This window comes from Toxotes jaculatrix, chromosome 3 (genome assembly GCF_017976425.1).
Source record: "Toxotes jaculatrix isolate fToxJac2 chromosome 3, fToxJac2.pri, whole genome shotgun sequence".
NCBI lineage: Eukaryota > Metazoa > Chordata > Actinopteri > Toxotidae > Toxotes > Toxotes jaculatrix.
Window position 1 is genome coordinate 20,860,241 of NC_054396.1, and position 19,200 is coordinate 20,879,440.

Genomic DNA, 19,200 nt, shown 5'->3' on the forward strand with positions numbered 1-19,200 from the left:
ATTTAATTCTTGTTTTAGATAAAACCAACCACATTTGTTCTTAGGTACCATAGGTGAACCACAGAGAAACGTCAAAGTGAATCCAAAAACTTAGCTATAGTTTCCTGCAGAAAAAAACCCAACTATTTATAGCAATATGCTCTCAGTTATTCCTGAAAGTATATGTAGTGGGATTATCTAGTTTGAAATTACCATTTTCCTCGTGCTTCATATAATGAGAAATATTTTGCCTTACAAAAAAGAAAAGAAAAAGAAAATGGGTCAGGGCTTAGCTTGGTTAAACAGAGGCTTTCAAACTGCTCTAGGGGCCCGTCAGTATTGTTAAAAATCCATAGGCACTAAAAATAGCATAAACGACCCGTTTAATTACACATGTGCCTATTTCTCTGTACACTCCCTCAGGAGTACCCCCTCCTGGGCCTGGGGTGATGGTCATGCAGCTCAGCGTCCCCAATGGACCACAGCCTTCCCAGAATCCACCTCTGGTCCAGTGGAACCCATGCAAGTACTACAGCATAGAACAGAGACCCAGCAAACCGGGAGAGCTCTACAAACCTGACAACACTCCACAGGTACACACATTAAGGTCTCCTCAGGTGGTGGGTGAAGTCATTTGTAAGTGCAAAGAACCTCATGAATCCAGACTGCAACCCACACATCTGTTCATTCATCTACATGCATTCATTTGAGCATTCATTATTAGCCTGTCAGCCCTCTAGTGGTCATCTGTAATTGTGCTGAACTGTAAAAAGTGCTTTAGATGAGTGCGTCATCATAAGATGAAATTACACAATGCAACTTAGGATAAAGTGATATAGAGCTGAAAATGGTTATCGCTCGACCAGGAACATGGGGCTCACATGTCTCAGAATTTTATATTCTGCTTTTTTTTTGTTCGTCTTTATGTGCAGGCCAGTACCCAGCTGACAAGTCCCCTGGCCTCCCCCACTCAGTCTCCCACCCCGTCTCCCTCCGGCAGCGTCAGCAGCGTCTGTCCAGGCCTTGGACCATTACCCCTCATTTCCCAGTTTCCCCGGCCAGGAGGACCAGCCCAAGGTACGGTTAAACAAAAAAGAAAAAAGTGAAGGTTTCAATACCCAGATGTTACAAACCAGAAACAACAATAGACAATACTTTACAAAAAAACCTGGAACAAACATCACCCAGAGGCCAAGATATAAGTAAATGCTTAAATGATAATGTCAATGGTGCATATGCAGTCAGATTACACACCCCCCACAAATACATGCATCTGTTACACTTGAATGCTGTGCGCTTCACTTTTTACAATCAAGTTACTTTTTCCTTGAAACTAGGGGACCATAAGTGACCTTTCAGGTGTATTTACTTGTTTCATGTCCAGATAAGTGGTTTAGAGTGGCCTATACTGGGATTTGTGTACAACTTGTGTATTGTATTGTAGTGTTGCTGCTTCTCCAAATCTCAGCAATTTAAGGACCAGTGTGTTGGATTTTGTGGCATCTAGCAGTGAGGTTACAGATTGCAACCAACTGAATACCCGTCCCCTCACCTCTTCCCTTCCAAGAGTGTAGGAGAACCTGTGGTGGCCTTCAGGTAACGCAAAAGCACAAAAGGCCCTTTAGAGAACCAGTGTTTGTACATTCTGGGCTGCTGTAGAAACAGTGCAGGCTCTGTGGAAGAGGACCTGCTCCCTGTGTAGATAATGTCATAAATGTTAAAAATAATGGCCTAAACTGCAAATGTATGAACCAGGTTATTAAAAAACTGCATTTTTCCTGCATTCCACAAACAAACAAAAATACTGTTCCAGCTGTTCCAGCTGTGTGTTTAAACCCCTGTTCAGACTCATGCTCTTTCACCTTTTTCCACACCGACCCTCTAAACCTTGTCAGGTGGCTTTTGGCCCTGAGCCAGTAGGCCAATATATTACCTTACCACCACTGGTTCACATGACTGGCACCATGCCACGCGGTCAAACATCCAGCACGCACACATGGCTTTACCCATTCGTCCCTGTCCTCTGACCTATATTTACGCTCAGAGTCACAATATCTTTACTGACAAAAATACCCACTATTTGGAAATCATGATTACTCATACATATACAGTGTTGCATCAGCCTGCGATCCATGTAGTATCACCGTGACACACGTAGTTACTGCACTGTCTTAAAAAAAAAACACCAGAATGAAAAAAAACACTATAGTAGTGAGCTGCATTAGGCCCTGTTCTAATGATTCTCTGCAGGTTTTTCTTTGAATTAACCATAATTCTTAGTTATGTTGAAAGAAAATCTTGAATGTGAAATCACTGGCAAGTCTTTCAGGACTGATCATTTTAACTTGTGATTTAATTCGATTGTTTAGGTGATGGGCGCTACTCTCTGTTGGGGCAGCCTCTCCAGTACAGCCTTTGTCCGCCTCCCCTCATACATGGCCAGTCCTCCTACAGCTCCCATCAGGTCAGTGCTGTTGGGCCTTTGTCTCAATCCTAATTTAAAGGTTGTGTTATTGACTGTCCTAGATATTTTTAATATGAACCTTTCAGTTAGTGTGCACTGAAAAAAAGCTAGCAGGCATTCATAATTGATTAGGCTCCTACTGACTGGGTGTTTCAAGTACAAATTAAAAACACCACCAGGTACACAACTGTTTTTCTGAGAAGAGACTATTTTCAGAAACATAAACTCCAAACATAAACTGCCTTGCAGTTCAGTGCTGCTGCACCTCACTTTTGGATTGTTGGTTCAAATTGTCTTCAGGAAATAGACTATTTCTTTGAAAGAGCACTGACATTCATTTTTTTCCTCACCGACTGATTATTCACCACAGGGTGAATAATCTGTTAGTGAGGATATGTTTGTGAACTTTCTTATGTCACAGTCATAAAATGTGGGCTGTGTGGAAGCTGTTTAAAATCCTTCTGTGTTGTGTAACCAAAATATAATAATGTTACAGACATTTCAAATGGAAGCCATAATACACTGTGAGCTGTCCATCATTTTGTCTCTCGGCTGCAGGCGTCCTCACCTCTCCTATGCCCACTAATGTACCGTATTTTTTAACTGTTCGTGCCTCTGTTTACTAATAAGTTTAAGGCTTCTACTGATTTCTTATAGCCCCATCTAGCATCTTGTCATGTTACTGTATTGTAATAATAAGCCTCATAATATCTGTGTTGCTGTGTTCAGGGCCAAGGAGTAATGAAACACGGGGCACGAGGGAAAAAAACACTCAAATCTGCATCAACAGATCTCGGCACCACTGATGTTGGTAAGTTGGAGATGTGTCTTCATGGACAAGTGAATCCCATACAAGTCCCATTAAATTTTTCTGCAGGTGTTGTTATAGAATGCGTGGTGGTGTTCAGGTATATGTGTGAAGAGTAGGTAGTAGAGGACAGCACAGCATGTGGTTTGACTATATCATTCAAATCAGTCCTGGTTTTTTTATTTTGTTGTTTTCCTCACACACTAATCCATCGTGTATAAATGTCATTTGATAAACATTGGGTTGTTGTGAGTATACTGGCATGTGCTTGTAGCACTGCATTCATATGCAGTTGTACAGCCAGCAGTCAAGCCTGCTAATGTCTCATATCTCTCCCTGACTCTCCGTGCTTCGTCTTTGTCCAGTAGTGAGTCGAGTACTCGAGGTAACCGACCTGCCAGAGGGGATTTCACGTCCAGAAGCTGAAAAGCTGTTCAACCAGCTGTCGATGTGTGGTGCCAAGATCCAGTGGCTGAAGGAGCCCCAGGGAGGCCGAGGAGGAGCAGGGGGCTGCGGCCCCTGCCCTGGTGCAGGTCCTTCTGGGCCAGGAGCCACCGCTGGGCCCGGGGCCAGTGTGGGAGCTGGGGGAGTGAAGGGCGAAGGCAACGACCCGGCTCACCTCTACACAGTAGTGGCAGTGTTCCCCAGCACCATGGCTGCCCAGAGTGCTTCCTTCAAACTTAACAACAGCGGGGCCAGCCTCTTCAAACTGAGGGCCGCCAAAAAGAACTATGACCTGCGCGTGCTGGAGAGAGCCAGTTCTCAGTGAAAGGAAAAGAGAGGGGGAGGAAAGAAAGAAAGTGAAAGAGACAGAAAGAAAGAGAGACTCTTGGTGGAGTGGTGGAAAAGGAAGGAGGACTGAGGGGGACTGCTCTTAGTGTACAATTTAAAAACAAAACAAAAAAAACTTGAGTTAAATGTATAAAAGGGAAGAAGGTGTGAATCATGAGGTGGCTGGTGTTTGGTTGCAAATATGATTTTGTCGTTTGTTTTTATTCATTGTTTTTGTTTTGTATTTATATAGCAGAAGAGCACACAAGACACGCGAGCATGTGTTTCACTGTTGCCGTGGAATGTGTGCTGCCATTATACAAGAACATGCAATGCCACACACACATATACACACACACACATGCGCATACCTGCACATACCAGGAGACTCAGACACACAAACGCAGGCAACAGGGTCACGTAGCACATAACAAAAACACACTGGACAGTCGACCTCAGTCAAACCTCTTCCTCCTCTTCCTCCTCTTCCTCCCCCCCCTCCTCCCCTCTGCTCTCCAATCCTTCCTCCTTTTTTCCTCCTTTTTCTGCCAATGCTTTCTCTCCTTCCTCAACTCTCTGTTAGCCAGTCGTCTCTGAATCTCACATATTTATACATTTTCATACGCACAGTTGCGCACTCTCTGCTTTCCCCCCTGCCGCTCCTCCCTCTTTTCTTGCCATGTCTCATACTGCCTCCTGCCTTTCTCTGCTCCTCTGTCCCTCTCATGTACTCTCTCTGCTCTCTCCTCTCTTGCTTTCTGTTTGCCTTACTGCTGTTGTGGGTTTCTGTATTGCGCTGTTTTTTTCTGAGAAGTTTTTTTTTTTCCTTTTTTTTGTTTTTTGGGGTTCAATATATTTATATAAGTGATGTAAGGAATAAAAGAAATCTATATATTCAGTGATTTTTCTTTCTCTCCCTGAGTGACAAAGTTTAGGCCTTCCTTTATCCTTTACTCCCTCCCTCTTCATCCCCTTCTCCTCTTCTTCTGCCCTCTACCTCACTTCTTCTGTCCTCTCCTCTCTCCCACAACTGCCCCACAATCCCCACCCCCCACCCCCAGTCCACCCCGACGCCCCACTGTGTTTGCGTTTTTCGTTGACAGCTGTGCAGAACGTATCAGAAGAAGTAGTTAAAGTGCACAATGATTGCATATGTCTACTGTAAATTTTATTTAATCTGTTATTTTTTGTTTGTTTTTAAAAATATAAAAGTCGAGAAAAAATCTATCGAAACATCTTCTGTGTCATGTGGTTCATTGTTTGACTTTAGTAAGTCTCTAACTTTACTGCAGGGATGGAAACGCCATTCTTCCAAAAGATAGTCCCTCATTTGGTGTTTTGGTGATGGTGGTGGAGAGCGCTGTCTTTGTCTCTTCTTTCCTTCATACAACCATTTTCTTTTAAGAGAGGGGTTAGTGGGGTTGGAGGACAGAGGTAGAGCATGAGTGGGGATTAGCACAAAGGTTAGGGGGGTAGAAAGTGGGAACAGAACAGGGTTTTGGGGTTGGTCACATCATCATGGGGAACAGCAGCTCAGATGGCAGCAGAACAGCCGGACTCTCTTCAGCAGAGAAAGTGTCTTGGCCCTGGCAGCCTGATCCTGAGCTGAAGCCTTCTCAGCCTCCTTCTCTTTGCCCTTACAGGTTAATTGAAGTAACACAGGAAGGTAAGTACAGAAAAAACTTGTGTGACTCAACATAAAGACGGCAAGAGATGCCTACAAGTTGAACCTATCTGGATTGCTTCAAAATAATACAAGTCTGAGTGACTGAACTGTGAACTCTAAAATCTCATTATGTCTTCTCTAATCTCTATAATGTCTCTTTTGTTTCAGTCTTACTGTATACCTCATATGGGATTCAAGTGATTATGCCTCTCTTCTCAGGCTGCGTCAGAAGCCCCACAGGTAGCCTCTCTCTGTAATCTGGGACAGTGGCCTTATTCTCCGGACAGGCTGCCGGAAACAAGCCAATGGAGTATGAGGATGAGGCGATTCCCATCCCCTCTGGTGTGACATCCTCATCTTCTACATAATCAGCTAACTCCAGAGGGGTGTGGTTCAGCTTACTGGAGCGCACTGAGCAGGATTTGGACTTGGCAGGAGAAGACAAAGGACTGTATACAAATGGCAGTCTGCTGATTGACAGCCTGATGGCCTTGTCCAGTTGTATATCTAAAATAGGTGATGGCTGCTTTTGCCATCTGCAAAAGCAGCTCCATCATGGTATCTTTCTTTTTTGGTGCACATTATCCTTACTCATTTTTGAATTTGGGTGAAATGCTAACAGTTGTGTCAACACCAACCAGGTCACAGAAAACTTCACTGATGGAGTTTTTCAAACTCTGCTGGTTGGATGTCAAAGTTCTCCCTGAGAAGTTCTGAGGACACCTTCTGGGAAACCACCTCTGTCCCACATACCTGCAAAGAGGTGAACAAGGTTCCACACATGGGAACAAATTGACAGTTTGGTCTCAGTGACTGTGTCTATGACACACCTCAGCCCCACGTGTTTCTCCTTCATGTCTACATTATAAACACTTATTACTTACTTCTGTATTTGTATTCTGTTAAAAGAGAGAAAACATACAAACTCTAACATGCTGCTACTACTAAAACTACTGTTGCTCCCAAGCATCTGTGGACTGCTGCTTTGAATTGTGATGACTATAAACAACTGGAGGACTTTGCATTTGTAATTTTGAGGTTTGGAGGCCCTCTGGTGGCTGTGGGGTCTGAAGCAGCTGCTTAGCATTTACTGGTGTAACATAGAAACTACAGCAGTTTGAGGTTTCTTCCCAAACATGTTTTTCCCTGCACAGCAGAAGATCAGGTCAGCTAATGTCTAAAAGGACAGCTTAGAGACAGTTTATTATTTTCTCTTCATCCACACAATGATTACACCTCCCTCTACTAAATTATGTCAGCAACATGTTTGAGCAGATGAATTAAAAATCTTATACACAAGGCAAATCTTAAACATACAAACCGATAATTTAACTTCAGCCATTTTGGATTTTCAGTCATCCAAATGTGTCTGACAGACCAGATACACTTCAGTTTTAATCAGTACAGCTGTCAACACCAGCTGGTTTGCGCTTCACTCACGGTTTAGGTGAGACCTTGTCATTGTCTTCTCATATTCCCAGAGAAACCCTACCAGCTGATTTCCCACACATGCTCTTTTAGTGTGTTTATTTAACTGCAAATTTATGTCTAAATATATTTATTTACCCTTTTTTTAAAAAAATTATTTATTTTACTATTTTTCCTCTTCATGACCACTCGTTATCATGTGACTGAAGTCTCACACTGATGGGGAAAGTGAGATGTGGGCAAAGCTCATATGTAAAACCTTGAGTTGAGGTTATTTTTCCACACATGCATTAATTTACACGTGCGCTGTATTAATTTTCTGTAGAAAAACTACTTGTACTCAACAGAAGAAGTGACAGTTGTTAAAGAAATCAGAGTCCATTTGTTGCAATGACTCCCATCCCTTGCGTGCACACTGTCAGACCTTGCCTTCTGGTTCCCTTTTTAGAGACCCATTAGCTGAAACAAGCTGATGTAAAACTACTCCATGGTGGTGGGAGGAGTATTTAGATTATTTGCTTGAGTGAAAGTAGCCCTTCATTCAAATTTTGTCTCACATAAGCATTAGCAACAAAATGTGCCGAAAGTATCAGAAGCAAAAGTTTTAATATTAAGAATCAAGTAATATTCCGACAGTAGTTATGGTCAGATATCATTTACTTCAAGACAGAAACATAAATTAAAGTCACCAACTTTGCATCCAGCATCATTCAGATTTGAATCTATGACTAGAAGGCTCAACATCTTATCCATCTTACTTCCAAGCTAGCTTTCCACTGATATATCCAGATAACACTTGGCTTTCTGTTTTGGTGGTAGATTTAGATTTAGTAAAATCAAAACAAGGCATCTAATAAATAGTGTGTGTGCGTGTGTGTGTGTGTGTGTGTGTGTGTGTGTGTGAGTGAGAGAGAGAGAGAAAGATAACATTCTAACATTACTCTTTACTAAGTGAGGAACTAGAGGCAGAGTGTTCTGGTTTTTTACCACTCAGCTGGGAGAGGTTCTCAGCTTTTAAAGTGCTCAGCTGTCCCAAACAGTCACATGGACACACACACACACACACAGTCAGGGCTGGGCCGGGTTGGCCTGCTGGAATTACTCATCCCAGTCTCCCACCTGTTGGAGCCTCATTTGGAAAGTTGAGTATGTAAAGGAACAACAAGGCTGGCAGAAAAAGCTAGAAAGAGTCCCTGGAAGTTTTGAGCGGCAGGGACCCCTCCTGATGGCACTGAGTGGGTAAGAACCATGTCACTTTGAGAGGAAGTGGAATTCGAGTTTTCACGGTCAGTTGATATTATTTATGCCTGTGTGTGCATCCAGAATAATGGCCAACCCTTCCTTAGTCATTTTTAACCCCTCACTAATACTTGCTGAGCACTTGTGACATGTTGGGTCACTTAATGTTTTCTTACTCATGTCCGTAACGTGTATTCTAACATGCAGAGCAACCTGAGAAGGGGGAAAGGCTCTAAACCCCGGGTCGATGTGTTGGACATGTACCTTGTACCAGGTTACAAATGAGTCCTGTTTTAACTTTGCTAAGATCAAGTTGCTTCCCCAAAACAGACCTCGGTGTCCACTGCATCTTGAAAATAACTGCACTTTGTTTACTCACATCTAAAGTAACCCAAAAAACATGGTGAGAAAAAAAAACAAAGCATGAATTCACAATTTGTGAACAAGTCTGACAGATCTGAGGCTGCTGGTTGTTTATTTATTGTGACTGGAGGCCAAACATAAAGATTTTTGCTTTTCTATTAGACACCTAAAGGGAAAGGAATTCCCTTTACAGCAACAGAGGTGATGCTGGTGTGTTTTCTGTCTACAGTGACACCTGCTGGTCCAGTCTCTCAATATCTGGAGGAACAAAACCTCGACTGTCCGAACGCCATGGCTCATTATGACTCGTGAGTTCAGTCTGCAGATGGAGTAAAAATCACTCAATTAGTGGGCCCTCGTGTTTGATGCAAAGATTTTTGTAAGATAAAGTTTTCCTCACTTGTTAGGAACCTTGTGTGGGAGATTGGCTTCAAATGGTTTAAATGCTTGAAGACTCTCTTAGTATCAGAAAATAATCTTAATACAAAATACAAAAAATGCAAAATAAAGCTTATCATCTTTCATATTATATACTTGAGAACTACAGAAAAAGAAACATAAAGACTTTCAAAAGCTGTAATGTAACTTCTGATGAAGGCACTGACACACTAAGATCACCGTGAGCATGAGAAATCTTAGTCAGAATTTATTTTTTGCATTCAAACATTTGCTTCTCGACGATGACAGGCTGGATGACAAGGACTCTGTGGATATTCATGACAACCCACCTCTCCCTGATAACGTGGTGAAAGAGGAGGACAACACGGTGAGACATCCAATATCCTGCCCTAACCATGTGACACACACATCAAGAAGGCTGTTTACAAGCCAAGACAACCACAACCCTGGTTTTTCTTGACAAATAACTCAATAGATTAACCATAGCTGATCAGTGATTGTATCAGATTGTACACACATTTTTATTTATTTATTTATTTATTTTTTTTTTATTATTATTATTGTTATTAGACTGACATCTGAAATTTCTGTCAATACAATACAATTCTGCCTTAACATTTCAAAAACTCCACTGAACTCATGATCTACAGATTTAATTGGAAATATTTTTATGGTTTAAAGTAGTTTAACTGAGAGTTGACCACAGTGTGTTCGGTCAATTATCCAAAGTAACAGGGACACTGTCCCTGTAGAGAGAAAGGATACTGTTAAATTATTTTAAATGTAAATCTTCTGTGTTTTGAGCAACACAAACCTGGAGACTGAAATATCAAAATCGGGACAAATTAAGTCAAAACTATCTTCCTGTCTAGATACACCCAAAGCAACTTACAAAACTTAAGTGAACTAAGCCTTGCAAGCCTAAGTATTTGCTGAGCTTGATTTTACATTTAAAACATCCTTCTTTTAATACTTGGTGACACAGTGTGACACTGCTCACTTGATTTGTGAGTGATTGCCAAAGTGGGTCTGAATACAACAACTGTAAGCTAACGAACACACAGAGGCAGTGTGACAAGTTTGTTTAGGAATCTACACAGCTAAATAGAGTTGCAGAGTAATGCTGCTGTAATGTGTGAACTGTCCCTGGTATTATCAGTTATTGTAGCGTAAATCCACAGCCTGACGACCACAGGACACCTCTAATCCTGCCAGTGACGGAGAGATGGAGCCAGTTCAGTCTGTCGGGCGTCCCACTGAGAGTGTGTGTGCGTGTGTGTGTGTGGGGCATCCTTATGGATCTAGCAATGTCAGGCTTTGTTACATTCAGTTGGGAATTCTGTGGGTCTCTGCTGAACGCTATTTTGAGATCCAACTCCTTTCAACCTGTGCAAAAGAGTCCAAAAACTGCCAGAATCAATTTTTGAATTTGAGCAAAATGATAAAAAAAAAAAAAAAAGACATAAACCAGTGTTAACACTTTTGAAATCGTTATTCATGGATCTGGCTCTGGCTGATATGATACAGTTTGTGCGAACACCAGACAGACTCCATGTGACACAGACTGCAGGGTAGTTCAGTATTAATAGAATCATTCTCATATAAATCTGTCAGGCAGTGGGTGGTGCAGGATACTGGGCCTGTTTGGGTTAAATAAAGGAACAACCAGAGAACAATTCAGTGGAATCCAAAGACTCAAGTTAGTTTTATTATTTAAAAACATACAGGAAGATAAAATTGATGTAATGAAAATGTAATATGTAACACCGTCGACCATCATCTACTGTTCAATGCAACTGAAGTGCATTGTGTTTCATGTTATACTGCCTTCTTGTGTGTTGTCGTCCACCAGTTGCCTGTACATGAACTGAATGACCCATTTTTATTCCGCTCCTTCCTCCAGGTGTATTTCATCTACGATGAGGAGGTAGAAGAGGAGGAGAAAGAGGAACCTCCTCCCCCAGAACCAGTTAAACCAATCAACGACAGACCCCACAAGTTCAAGGACCACTACTGCAAGAAACCAAAGTTTTGTGACGTCTGCGCGCGCATGATTGTTTGTATGTTGCTTTTGTCTTCTTTTGATTCCTGCTTGACAAAACGAGAGCATGGTCACTGGTCTTTAAAAATAATGTAATTTTGCTTTATTTTGTTTCTTTTGCAGTGAACAATAAGTTTGCACTGCGATGTAAGAACTGCAAAACCAGCATCCACCACCAGTGTCAGTCCTACGTGGAGTTCCAGAGGTGTTTTGGCAAAATTGTGAGCTTCCTGCTACACAGTGGTTTGATGTTAAATCAAAACTAAACTGCAGATCATGCTTTTTTTTCAGACGTATTCTGTTCATATCTATATCATCTAATCTTTTCTCTCTTCTCCTCTTTTAGCCTCCAGGATTCAGAAGAGCGTACAGTTCTCCTCTGTACAGCAGTCAGCAGAATGCCACGGTCTCACAACTGCTGCCTTTTTGTGAGTCCTACTTGTGTATATTGCTTTGTAAAGAAGAAATTCACCTTAAAAAAAAAAAGAATGAACGTTCTCTTTATACAGTATGAGACAAATTTAAAATGGTGATTTTCCTCAAAACATTTTTGTCTGTTTTGCACTTCCTCAACTTATGTGCATATTCCCATGTTGTAAATATTTGCTAAAGTGAAAGAGACTTAATTTAATGTTAGAGTTAGGAAATTTAAGGAGGAAAATCTCCCTGCAAAAGTCCAGACTGTCCTTTTCAGTGGTGGATCACTGAAATCAGCACCGCATATATAATGAAGAAAGGACTGGTTTTCTAGTCTCAAGAAAAAGTGGTTCACGAAATGTATGTGGTTCCCAACATGATAACAAGACAGTAGGAATAACAAGCAGTTTAAAATTTAAACAGCTCCTGTTCACCTGTAAGTTACCTGCATTCTTGTTCTCTCTTTTTATTGATTGATGTTTGATGTTCGATTGGCAGCACAGTCAAACCGCACTGACCCTGTGTTTGAGACACTGCGGATCGGTGTGATCATGGCCAACAAGGAGCGTAAAAAAGGCTCAGAGGACAAGAAGAACGTGAGTGTGGACAAAGACACTTTATTATTTCACTTTAAATGATTAAATGATTACTTTCTCCACTGCTGTGTTTGTTTCAATTTGATTCTTGAAGCACAATTCAGCTATCAAAAGTCTGACAGTAAGAGCTTTATGATTGTATTGTTATTATTGATTCTAACTTATTCAGATGATGATGATGATGATGATGGAGGAAGACGAGTCCCAGCCCAAACAAGAGGATGAAGGAGGTGAAGGAGGTGAGTGAACATGGTGTCAGCAGTAGAAAGAGCAGAAATGAGGCATTCTGAAGGACAAGTGGTTTAACTGTATGTCCTTGGTTTGAGTCCACCTCCCTTGTGTCTCTCTCTGTCTGTCTCCATGTTTGCTGTCTCTCCTCTCTTTAATGCTTGAGGATACCTGATGAAGATCCCTGTTAGTGAATGATTTTCTCTTTGTTTGTTTGTTTGGTTGTCTCGAATTTGTCGTGCGGTGCACCAGCAAACACAGACGGAGACAAAAGAGGAGACAAAGCTCCTGCTGATGACAAGGTCAGAGAATGTGGAGATGAAGATGTGATGAAGATTCTTCCTACACAAACAGTGATGTTAAGTCGGTGCTTTTTATGTTTGTGTTTTTTCCAGAGTAAAAAGCTTCAGCCAGGGAAGATCGGTGTGTTCAGTCAGTCTCACTACTATCTGGCTCTCTATCGCTTCAAGGCCATAGAGAAAGACGACCTGGACGTGCAGTAAGTACCTCTGTCCTACATGCACCAAATGTACTTGCTTGTGTCAGTATTTGATGTTTAAATATTTTAAGTTCTCACATCCAGTTCATTCCTTAGCGCTGGTGATCGCATCACAGTGATCGATGACTCCAATGAGGAGTGGTGGAGGGTGAGTCCTAGAAATTTGTTCTACTCCCACAACATGTTTCAGTGCATTCATAATCTAAGTGATGATTTCAACCCTGTCTTCTCTCCAAAAGTCATGAAATTTCATGGGGGACACAGCCAGAGGGCTCGAGGATCAATTCATTAGATTTTGGTCATTAGAGGTCTGGGACTTTTGCCATTAGAGGATCATTCGCCGAACAATTATGCTGATTTTATGTGTTGGTTTGAAGGCAACCCAACTGCTGTAACTTCTGCTGTAATATTTCTGTAGCTGCTAAGCCAATCAACAGTCAAAGGACAAATGATGATGTAAACCATGAGACTAAGTGCTGCAGCTTTGCAAGCTTGAGAAATGGCCTTTAGTTCTCAGCTTCTAATTCTGCCAACCCACAATTTCATTTCTGTCATTTTGGCAGTGGTGGAAAGTAACTAAGTGCATTTACTCCAGTACTGTACTTAAGTACCACTTTGAGGTACTTGTACTTTACTTCAGTATTTCCATTTTATGCCTCTTAATACTTCCACTAGCTGTATTTTCAATTTTTTAAACTAAAAACTTTGGCTTTGGAAAAGTTATCAGGATTCTCCCAGCAAAACCAGGTTCTAAACAGAAGTAGTTGTTGGATCATGCTTCCTCTTACAAGTCTAAACACTCATCATTGAGTGCGTTTATCCGGTTGGGAGTAATTGATTCTCACTAAATGTTCTGTATAATGTTCTGGTAAAAATGGAGCTGATGAGACGTGGTTTGACTTGGCGAGGATAGATCTCTCGGTCCAGAGCTGACAATATTTCAGAAACAGCTGTCTCCTCCTCATCATCCATCCCCCTATTTTTGTCAGTCACTCAGATTTCAAAGCCACACAAGACAATATGCTCATGTTTAAATCGAATCGTAATCTGAATGTGAAACTGGAGCTGCAGAACCTCACTGTTAAAGCTTTTGTTCGACCAGGGGAAGATCGGAGAGAGAACAGGGTTCATACCTGCCAATTACATCATCCGAGTGCGAGCGGGAGAGAGTGTCTACAAGGTGACGCGCTCCTTTGTCGGCAACAGAGAGATGGGCCAAATCACTCTGAAGAAAGACCAGGTTAACACACACACACACACACTCCTCTGCTGACACATCGTTACATAAACAAACCATAAATGTCTCCACTATATTTAAACCTAATCCCAGTCTCATCTCCAAATTGAATCCCAAAGCACACTGGAATAAAGCAGGAACACACATAGGTACACAAGCACAAACACTCACATATACATATATGTGCATGTACACGCACTTACACTGCACACTTTACACAAATACACAAAAGGTGTGTTCACACCAACATGCAGCCCAAAGCACTGTCTGACGAGTTGTCTTTGAAATGAATTCTCTACTGATTTTCTTTATTGAACTCTTAATTAATCCACTATAGAGTTTAGGTTACTCAGCTGCTGAAGTTTTACATACCTTTAATAATTAAAAAACACTGATCCAGAGGAAGAAGGTAAAAATAACAAACACAATAATTACACACTTCTGTACACCAGTGATTTAAAAGAAAACACATGGAGGTTCCTTCCAGTTCAATGAAGCAAATATGGTGTAGTCGTAATTAATGTAAATATAGCCATCATCTGTGCTGACATGGTGACTATAAAAGACATGAATAAACAGACAAACACACAGCTGATAGAGAGATACACACTCAAGCATGAGTCATGTTGACATGATGCACTGATTTACGTTCGGTCACTAACCTCCAGCACTGCTGTTAAACCTCACAGCTGTTTAAATTTAACCCTCACCGTAAATTAGCCTGAACTCTAACTTAAAATTCTTGTTCCGCTCGTGAAGACGTGAAAACTATTCAGCGGCACACGCTGCTGCCTGCCGCAGCATCTTCATTCCATATGTTACCACCACATGGTGCCAGGGTTGGAAATTTTCCAGTCCTACCCACAGTGGCTTCAACAAATCTGCAAATCAAGGTTTAAGCGTGTTCAAGGACAGATCCATTCTTTTAAAGTGCTAAATGCAGATTTTGTGCACACTCTTCAAAAGGTTCTCACTTTTTCACCAACTTTTTTTTTATTCCAAGAAACTGAGAATGTGAAAATAGCCTTAAACCAAAAACCTCAACATGATGCACTTAAATCTGGCTCTTAGGGTCAAATCCTTTTCATGATCTGTCAAACAGACCATGCTCAAGGTATCATGAAGTTACTCAGCAGGTGGAGAATGATACTTCACTTCCTGTTCACATCCAGTGGATTTTGCTCTGCCTCACTTGGTGTATGCACAGGAGAATGCACACTGTACTGTTGAATATTGAATTTCAGATTACTTTCAAAATTGTTGTGGGCTCTTAATCATTTTGTTGTTGATAAATTACCACAAAGCACAGGCACAAAAACACACTCAGGCAACCAGAGCAAAACCTACAGTACTGCCCACTTGTAAAATATATGTAAAGAAACTTCCCAGTCTAAGTGTGTTTGCTGTGTACGTCCGCAGATTGTGGTGAAGAAGGGTGAGGAGGTGAATGGCTACCTGAAGGTCAGTACAGGACGCAAGCTTGGCTTCTTCCCCGCCGACCTACTGCAGGAGATCTGAGGAGGACCGGCAGGCCAGCTCTGATCTCAGTTTCATCATCTGCTTTGGCTGACAAACTTGTTCTTGGTCCTGAAGCAGCAATACTGTAACGCTTCATACTCAGATTTTTATTTCAGCACATTTTTCTTTAAATCACTGTACAAAGCCTGCAATCAGAATTTATTGTGACAGGTTCACTCACTTAGGGTGCAGAGTCAGATAAATAGCTGAACAAAAAAAATTTAGTTTTAGTTTTAGTTAAACTCATTTTGACTTTTTGGTTGTAAAATTTGTAAAAATGTACCTTTCAAATGAGACCACAGCTATGACTGTAATCAGGAGGGTTCAAGAACATAACCTTTTATTTTTGGCGCATTATTTTCAGGCTAATACGAAAAATACAAAAAAAATGACCCGTCTGAAATGTCCTTTCTTATTTCATTTTACAGAAAAGCCTTTGTTTGTTTTGTTCGTTTTGACATGAAAAGACACAGAAATTCTATTTATCTCTTCAACTTACTATGCCTGCTTTTATATCAATGCTCTGCAAAACTGGAGTCAGAGGGCTGACTTATATATATATAAGTCTTTCTTATATAAACCCTGTTTGAGCGCATGTCCTTATACTGACATGCAGTGTGTGTGTGTGTGTGTGTGTGTGTGTGTGTGTGTGTGTGTGTGTGTGTGTGTGTGTGTGTGTGTGTGTGTGTGTGTGTGTGTGTGTGTGTGTGCGCCAAAGAAGCAGAAAAAAAATGGGAGAAACTGTGAAAAGGTGCAGAATTTGTTATCACCTAGTTACTGATGCCGTTCATTGCAAAGGTAAGAGTCTATCCATTTCCTCACATGTCGGGGAACAAATGAGAGATTCATGTGCGATGGAGGCATTTCCAGAACTTCAAAAGGATGCAAAGCTATTTTCTGTATCGACCCTGAGTGCAGTGCAATTAGTCAAAGGAAACACTGTGGGGATGGTTTGCTGTGTGAAGGGAGGCCAGGAATGCTGGGAATGGCATCTAAAGGTCCGAGGGGACATTCCACTGTTGACTACAGGCCTGAATAACATGGCACCTGGATGGAGAGAAACTCTCTCACTTCTTTTTCCATACATTCTTTTTTTTTTACCTTCTATCTTGTCTTCTGATTGTCAGTAAAACATTCTTCCTTTCTTTTGCTCTTTCTCTTTTCATTTTTCTAGACCAGATTGATTTTCTCATCCAGTACCTCTCTGTGCCTGTTTCTGGTTTCCTCTCCCTCACACACATAACAGTCGTGCCCAGATACAGATGATGAGTTGCCTGGTCATTCCTCCTTCCTCCTCTGTCGTCTGTCAGAGGAAAGGAGCAGTGCGGCCCAAGAAGGTACCACCGCCAGGCTTCAGCAGTCCTCTGATTGGACAACAGAGCACCCCTTCAGACACGGGTCACTTCCTCCTGAGAAACTGCCTCTGCCTCATGCCGCTCTGAACCGAGGGAATGCATGGAAGATATCACAGCTGTCATGTTGTCATTCCTGACCCCCCTGACCCTGCCACTCCAGACAGGCAGAATGGTGGAGGGATGCCAAAATGTTTGTGGGTTTGTGTGGATGGAGGATTTTTTATATGTGTGTGTGTGTGTGTCTGTATAAAAAGTGCACTGGTGAGAGGACAAGGGCATGGAGGGGGCAACAGCATGATGCTGTGGCAATGAATCTGTTCATTTCCAAACTTAGAGTCTAACTGCAGGTGAACTTTGTGATTTTCATTTATTGGGCTGAATTAAAATCAAAGGCCATATAAAATAACATTAGTAAGCAAAAAGGCCTCATTTAAGACCTCTACATAAATAATAAAGAGCAATATTTACAAAACAATCTCAGCTTAAAATCCACTTACTCGCCTGTAGTGGCACTTTTGACTGTGTCACATGGTCCTCATCAGCAAGGAAACTGTGCTCTGTTGCCACAGAAACAAGCTGCAGATGTGCAAACTTTCCATGATTCCTCTGCGACTTATCATCCATGTCGACTTCGGAGCTGAGCTTCACAGATCACTTATCACCTCAGAAACAGTTTGAAAGTTCAGAAGTGCATGTTTCCATGGCAACTCAGGTAACTCAAGCTTTGATGATGACTGTGTAATATGGCCGTAAACTCCAGAATAAGTGAATAACCGGAGCGTGAGTTGAGTCTCTGTTGTTTCTCTGTTGTCATGAAGTGTCAAGCTCAGGTTTCACAATGTCAAACATGGACACTACAAAAGTTTTAGAATTAAAATTTTAGAATTATTTAAATTTAGATATTTCAAGGTCTCAGTGTTTCTGAAAAGCATAAAATAAAAAATAAACAGCTGGAGATTTTAAAAGCAGGGAATCATGAAATCTTCTCAAAATTTAATCTAATTTTTTGACTCATTCAGCAGCCAAACACACTCACGCTTTTATTTATTTATTTTTATTCTTACAATTATTTTACCTATTTTTACAGGTTACACCTGACCTTTGTACCATTTAATGTACCATTCTGTTCTAAAACTTTTGCCTGGTAGTGTATGTAAGGTGTATGTAAGGAGAAATATATAATGATATATATATAACAAAGCTCCATAAGTTAGGAAATTGATTTTGACCTCTGCTAGGAAGATGTTTGAAGATTTAAGATTTTAACTTTAATATCAAAACACTTTCACAACGAATGACATTCAGGGCATCGGAAAATGAATTAATGCTTTCTGTGATGTATTTTTTAACTAAATGCGGAGCCAAATGCAGCAGGTATAAAGAAAAGAAGAACAAGAAAAACACAGTGAATGTTAATGAGTAAAACAACCAACAATACTGAATTAAAGCATGTTGTACTTGAGGCACGTAATGGTGATTTTACCCAACAGAGGTCCCTGTTACACCAGATATAGAGCAACGCATACTGTTATTCTCACTGAACCAACTTCACACACCACAGGGAGAGAGTGTGTGTTTATAGCGAATAACAGTGGTGAAGTCTGTGCAGGCCAGAGAATACCAGGCCTGCAAGAGGCAACAAAATGTTGTTTTTCATGTTAATGATGATGTGGTCTAAAATAACTCTGGAGAGCTGCTAGAAGGATTTGTTTGGTCTTTATAAATCATAATAGATTCCATGCAAATATTTAATAGACTCCAATTATTATCAATAGTCTGCATTAAATCAACGGTCTGTATTAAATCCAGGGATTAAATTACTGTTACAAGTTCCACAATCCTCTTCTCCTTAATTTGTGATTCGGAAGTGTTAAGTATCACACCTGTGGGTGCAGTTTGAGGCTGCACACAGCTTGTTACTTTAACAGAAGCACCCTCGAATGTGTGATATGCCATTTGCAACACATGTTGGCATAGCATTATGGTGCCCTGAAAAGTAATACAACTTTGTGAGATGTCAAACTGCACTTATGAATGTGCAGAAAGTGACGCATCCCTTTTTAAGAGTGCAGGCGCTGCATCATCTCATTGACCCACCACACTCAGAATCACATTTAGCATCCAGTCGAAGAGAAAATCCATCTCTCCTCTGCCAGCCGCTGAGAAATGTAGCATGTGTGAGGAAAAAAAAA

General features: G+C 41.1%; 2 protein-coding genes across 13 annotated transcripts in view; both read left to right on the forward strand.

Moving 5' to 3' along the window:
* LOC121178920 (R3H domain-containing protein 2) overlaps window positions 1–5,967 on the forward strand; it is a 53,691-nt gene extending 47,724 nt beyond the window's left edge. For 5 of the 11 annotated variants that reach the window (XM_041033415.1, XM_041033414.1, XM_041033418.1 and 2 more), the window contains 5 exons: window positions 403–572; window positions 912–1,056; window positions 2,349–2,443; window positions 3,173–3,254; window positions 3,617–5,967. In XM_041033415.1, the coding sequence (XP_040889349.1) occupies window positions 403–572; window positions 912–1,056; window positions 2,349–2,443; window positions 3,173–3,254; window positions 3,617–4,020 (896 nt within the window). In that variant the 3' untranslated portion in view covers window positions 4,021–5,967. The remainder of the gene's footprint in view (window positions 1–402; window positions 573–911; window positions 1,057–2,348; window positions 2,444–3,172; window positions 3,255–3,616) is intronic. The other 6 variants (XM_041033421.1, XM_041033423.1, XM_041033422.1 and 3 more) reach the window with 2 other exon arrangements.
* A 2,301-nt stretch (window positions 5,968–8,268) lies between these two features.
* On the forward strand, window positions 8,269–16,033 carry LOC121179475 (SH3 and cysteine-rich domain-containing protein 3-like). Of its 2 annotated transcripts, none has more exons than XM_041034359.1 (13): window positions 8,269–8,355; window positions 8,948–9,026; window positions 9,406–9,484; window positions 11,021–11,177; window positions 11,282–11,379; window positions 11,505–11,586; window positions 12,074–12,171; window positions 12,341–12,410; window positions 12,652–12,701; window positions 12,795–12,898; window positions 12,995–13,046; window positions 14,001–14,138; window positions 15,555–16,033. In XM_041034359.1, exons 2-13 carry the CDS (start codon window positions 9,010–9,012, stop codon window positions 15,651–15,653), a joined length of 1,044 nt encoding a protein of 347 aa, XP_040890293.1. In that variant the 5' UTR covers window positions 8,269–8,355; window positions 8,948–9,009; the 3' UTR covers window positions 15,654–16,033. The 2 variants fall into 2 exon arrangements, with proteins under 2 accessions (XP_040890293.1, XP_040890294.1); XM_041034360.1 differs by having other exon boundaries at window positions 8,309–8,402.
* The last annotated feature ends 3,167 nt before the right edge of the window (window positions 16,034–19,200 follow it).

Coding starts and splice junctions, on each gene's coding strand:
- LOC121179475 (XM_041034359.1), top strand. Junction 11,178..11,281: donor CTGCGCGCGCATGATTGTTT/GTATGTTGCTTT, acceptor TTTCTTTTGCAG/TGAACAATAAGTTTGCACTG. Junction 13,047..14,000: donor CCAATGAGGAGTGGTGGAGG/GTGAGTCCTAGA, acceptor TTGTTCGACCAG/GGGAAGATCGGAGAGAGAAC.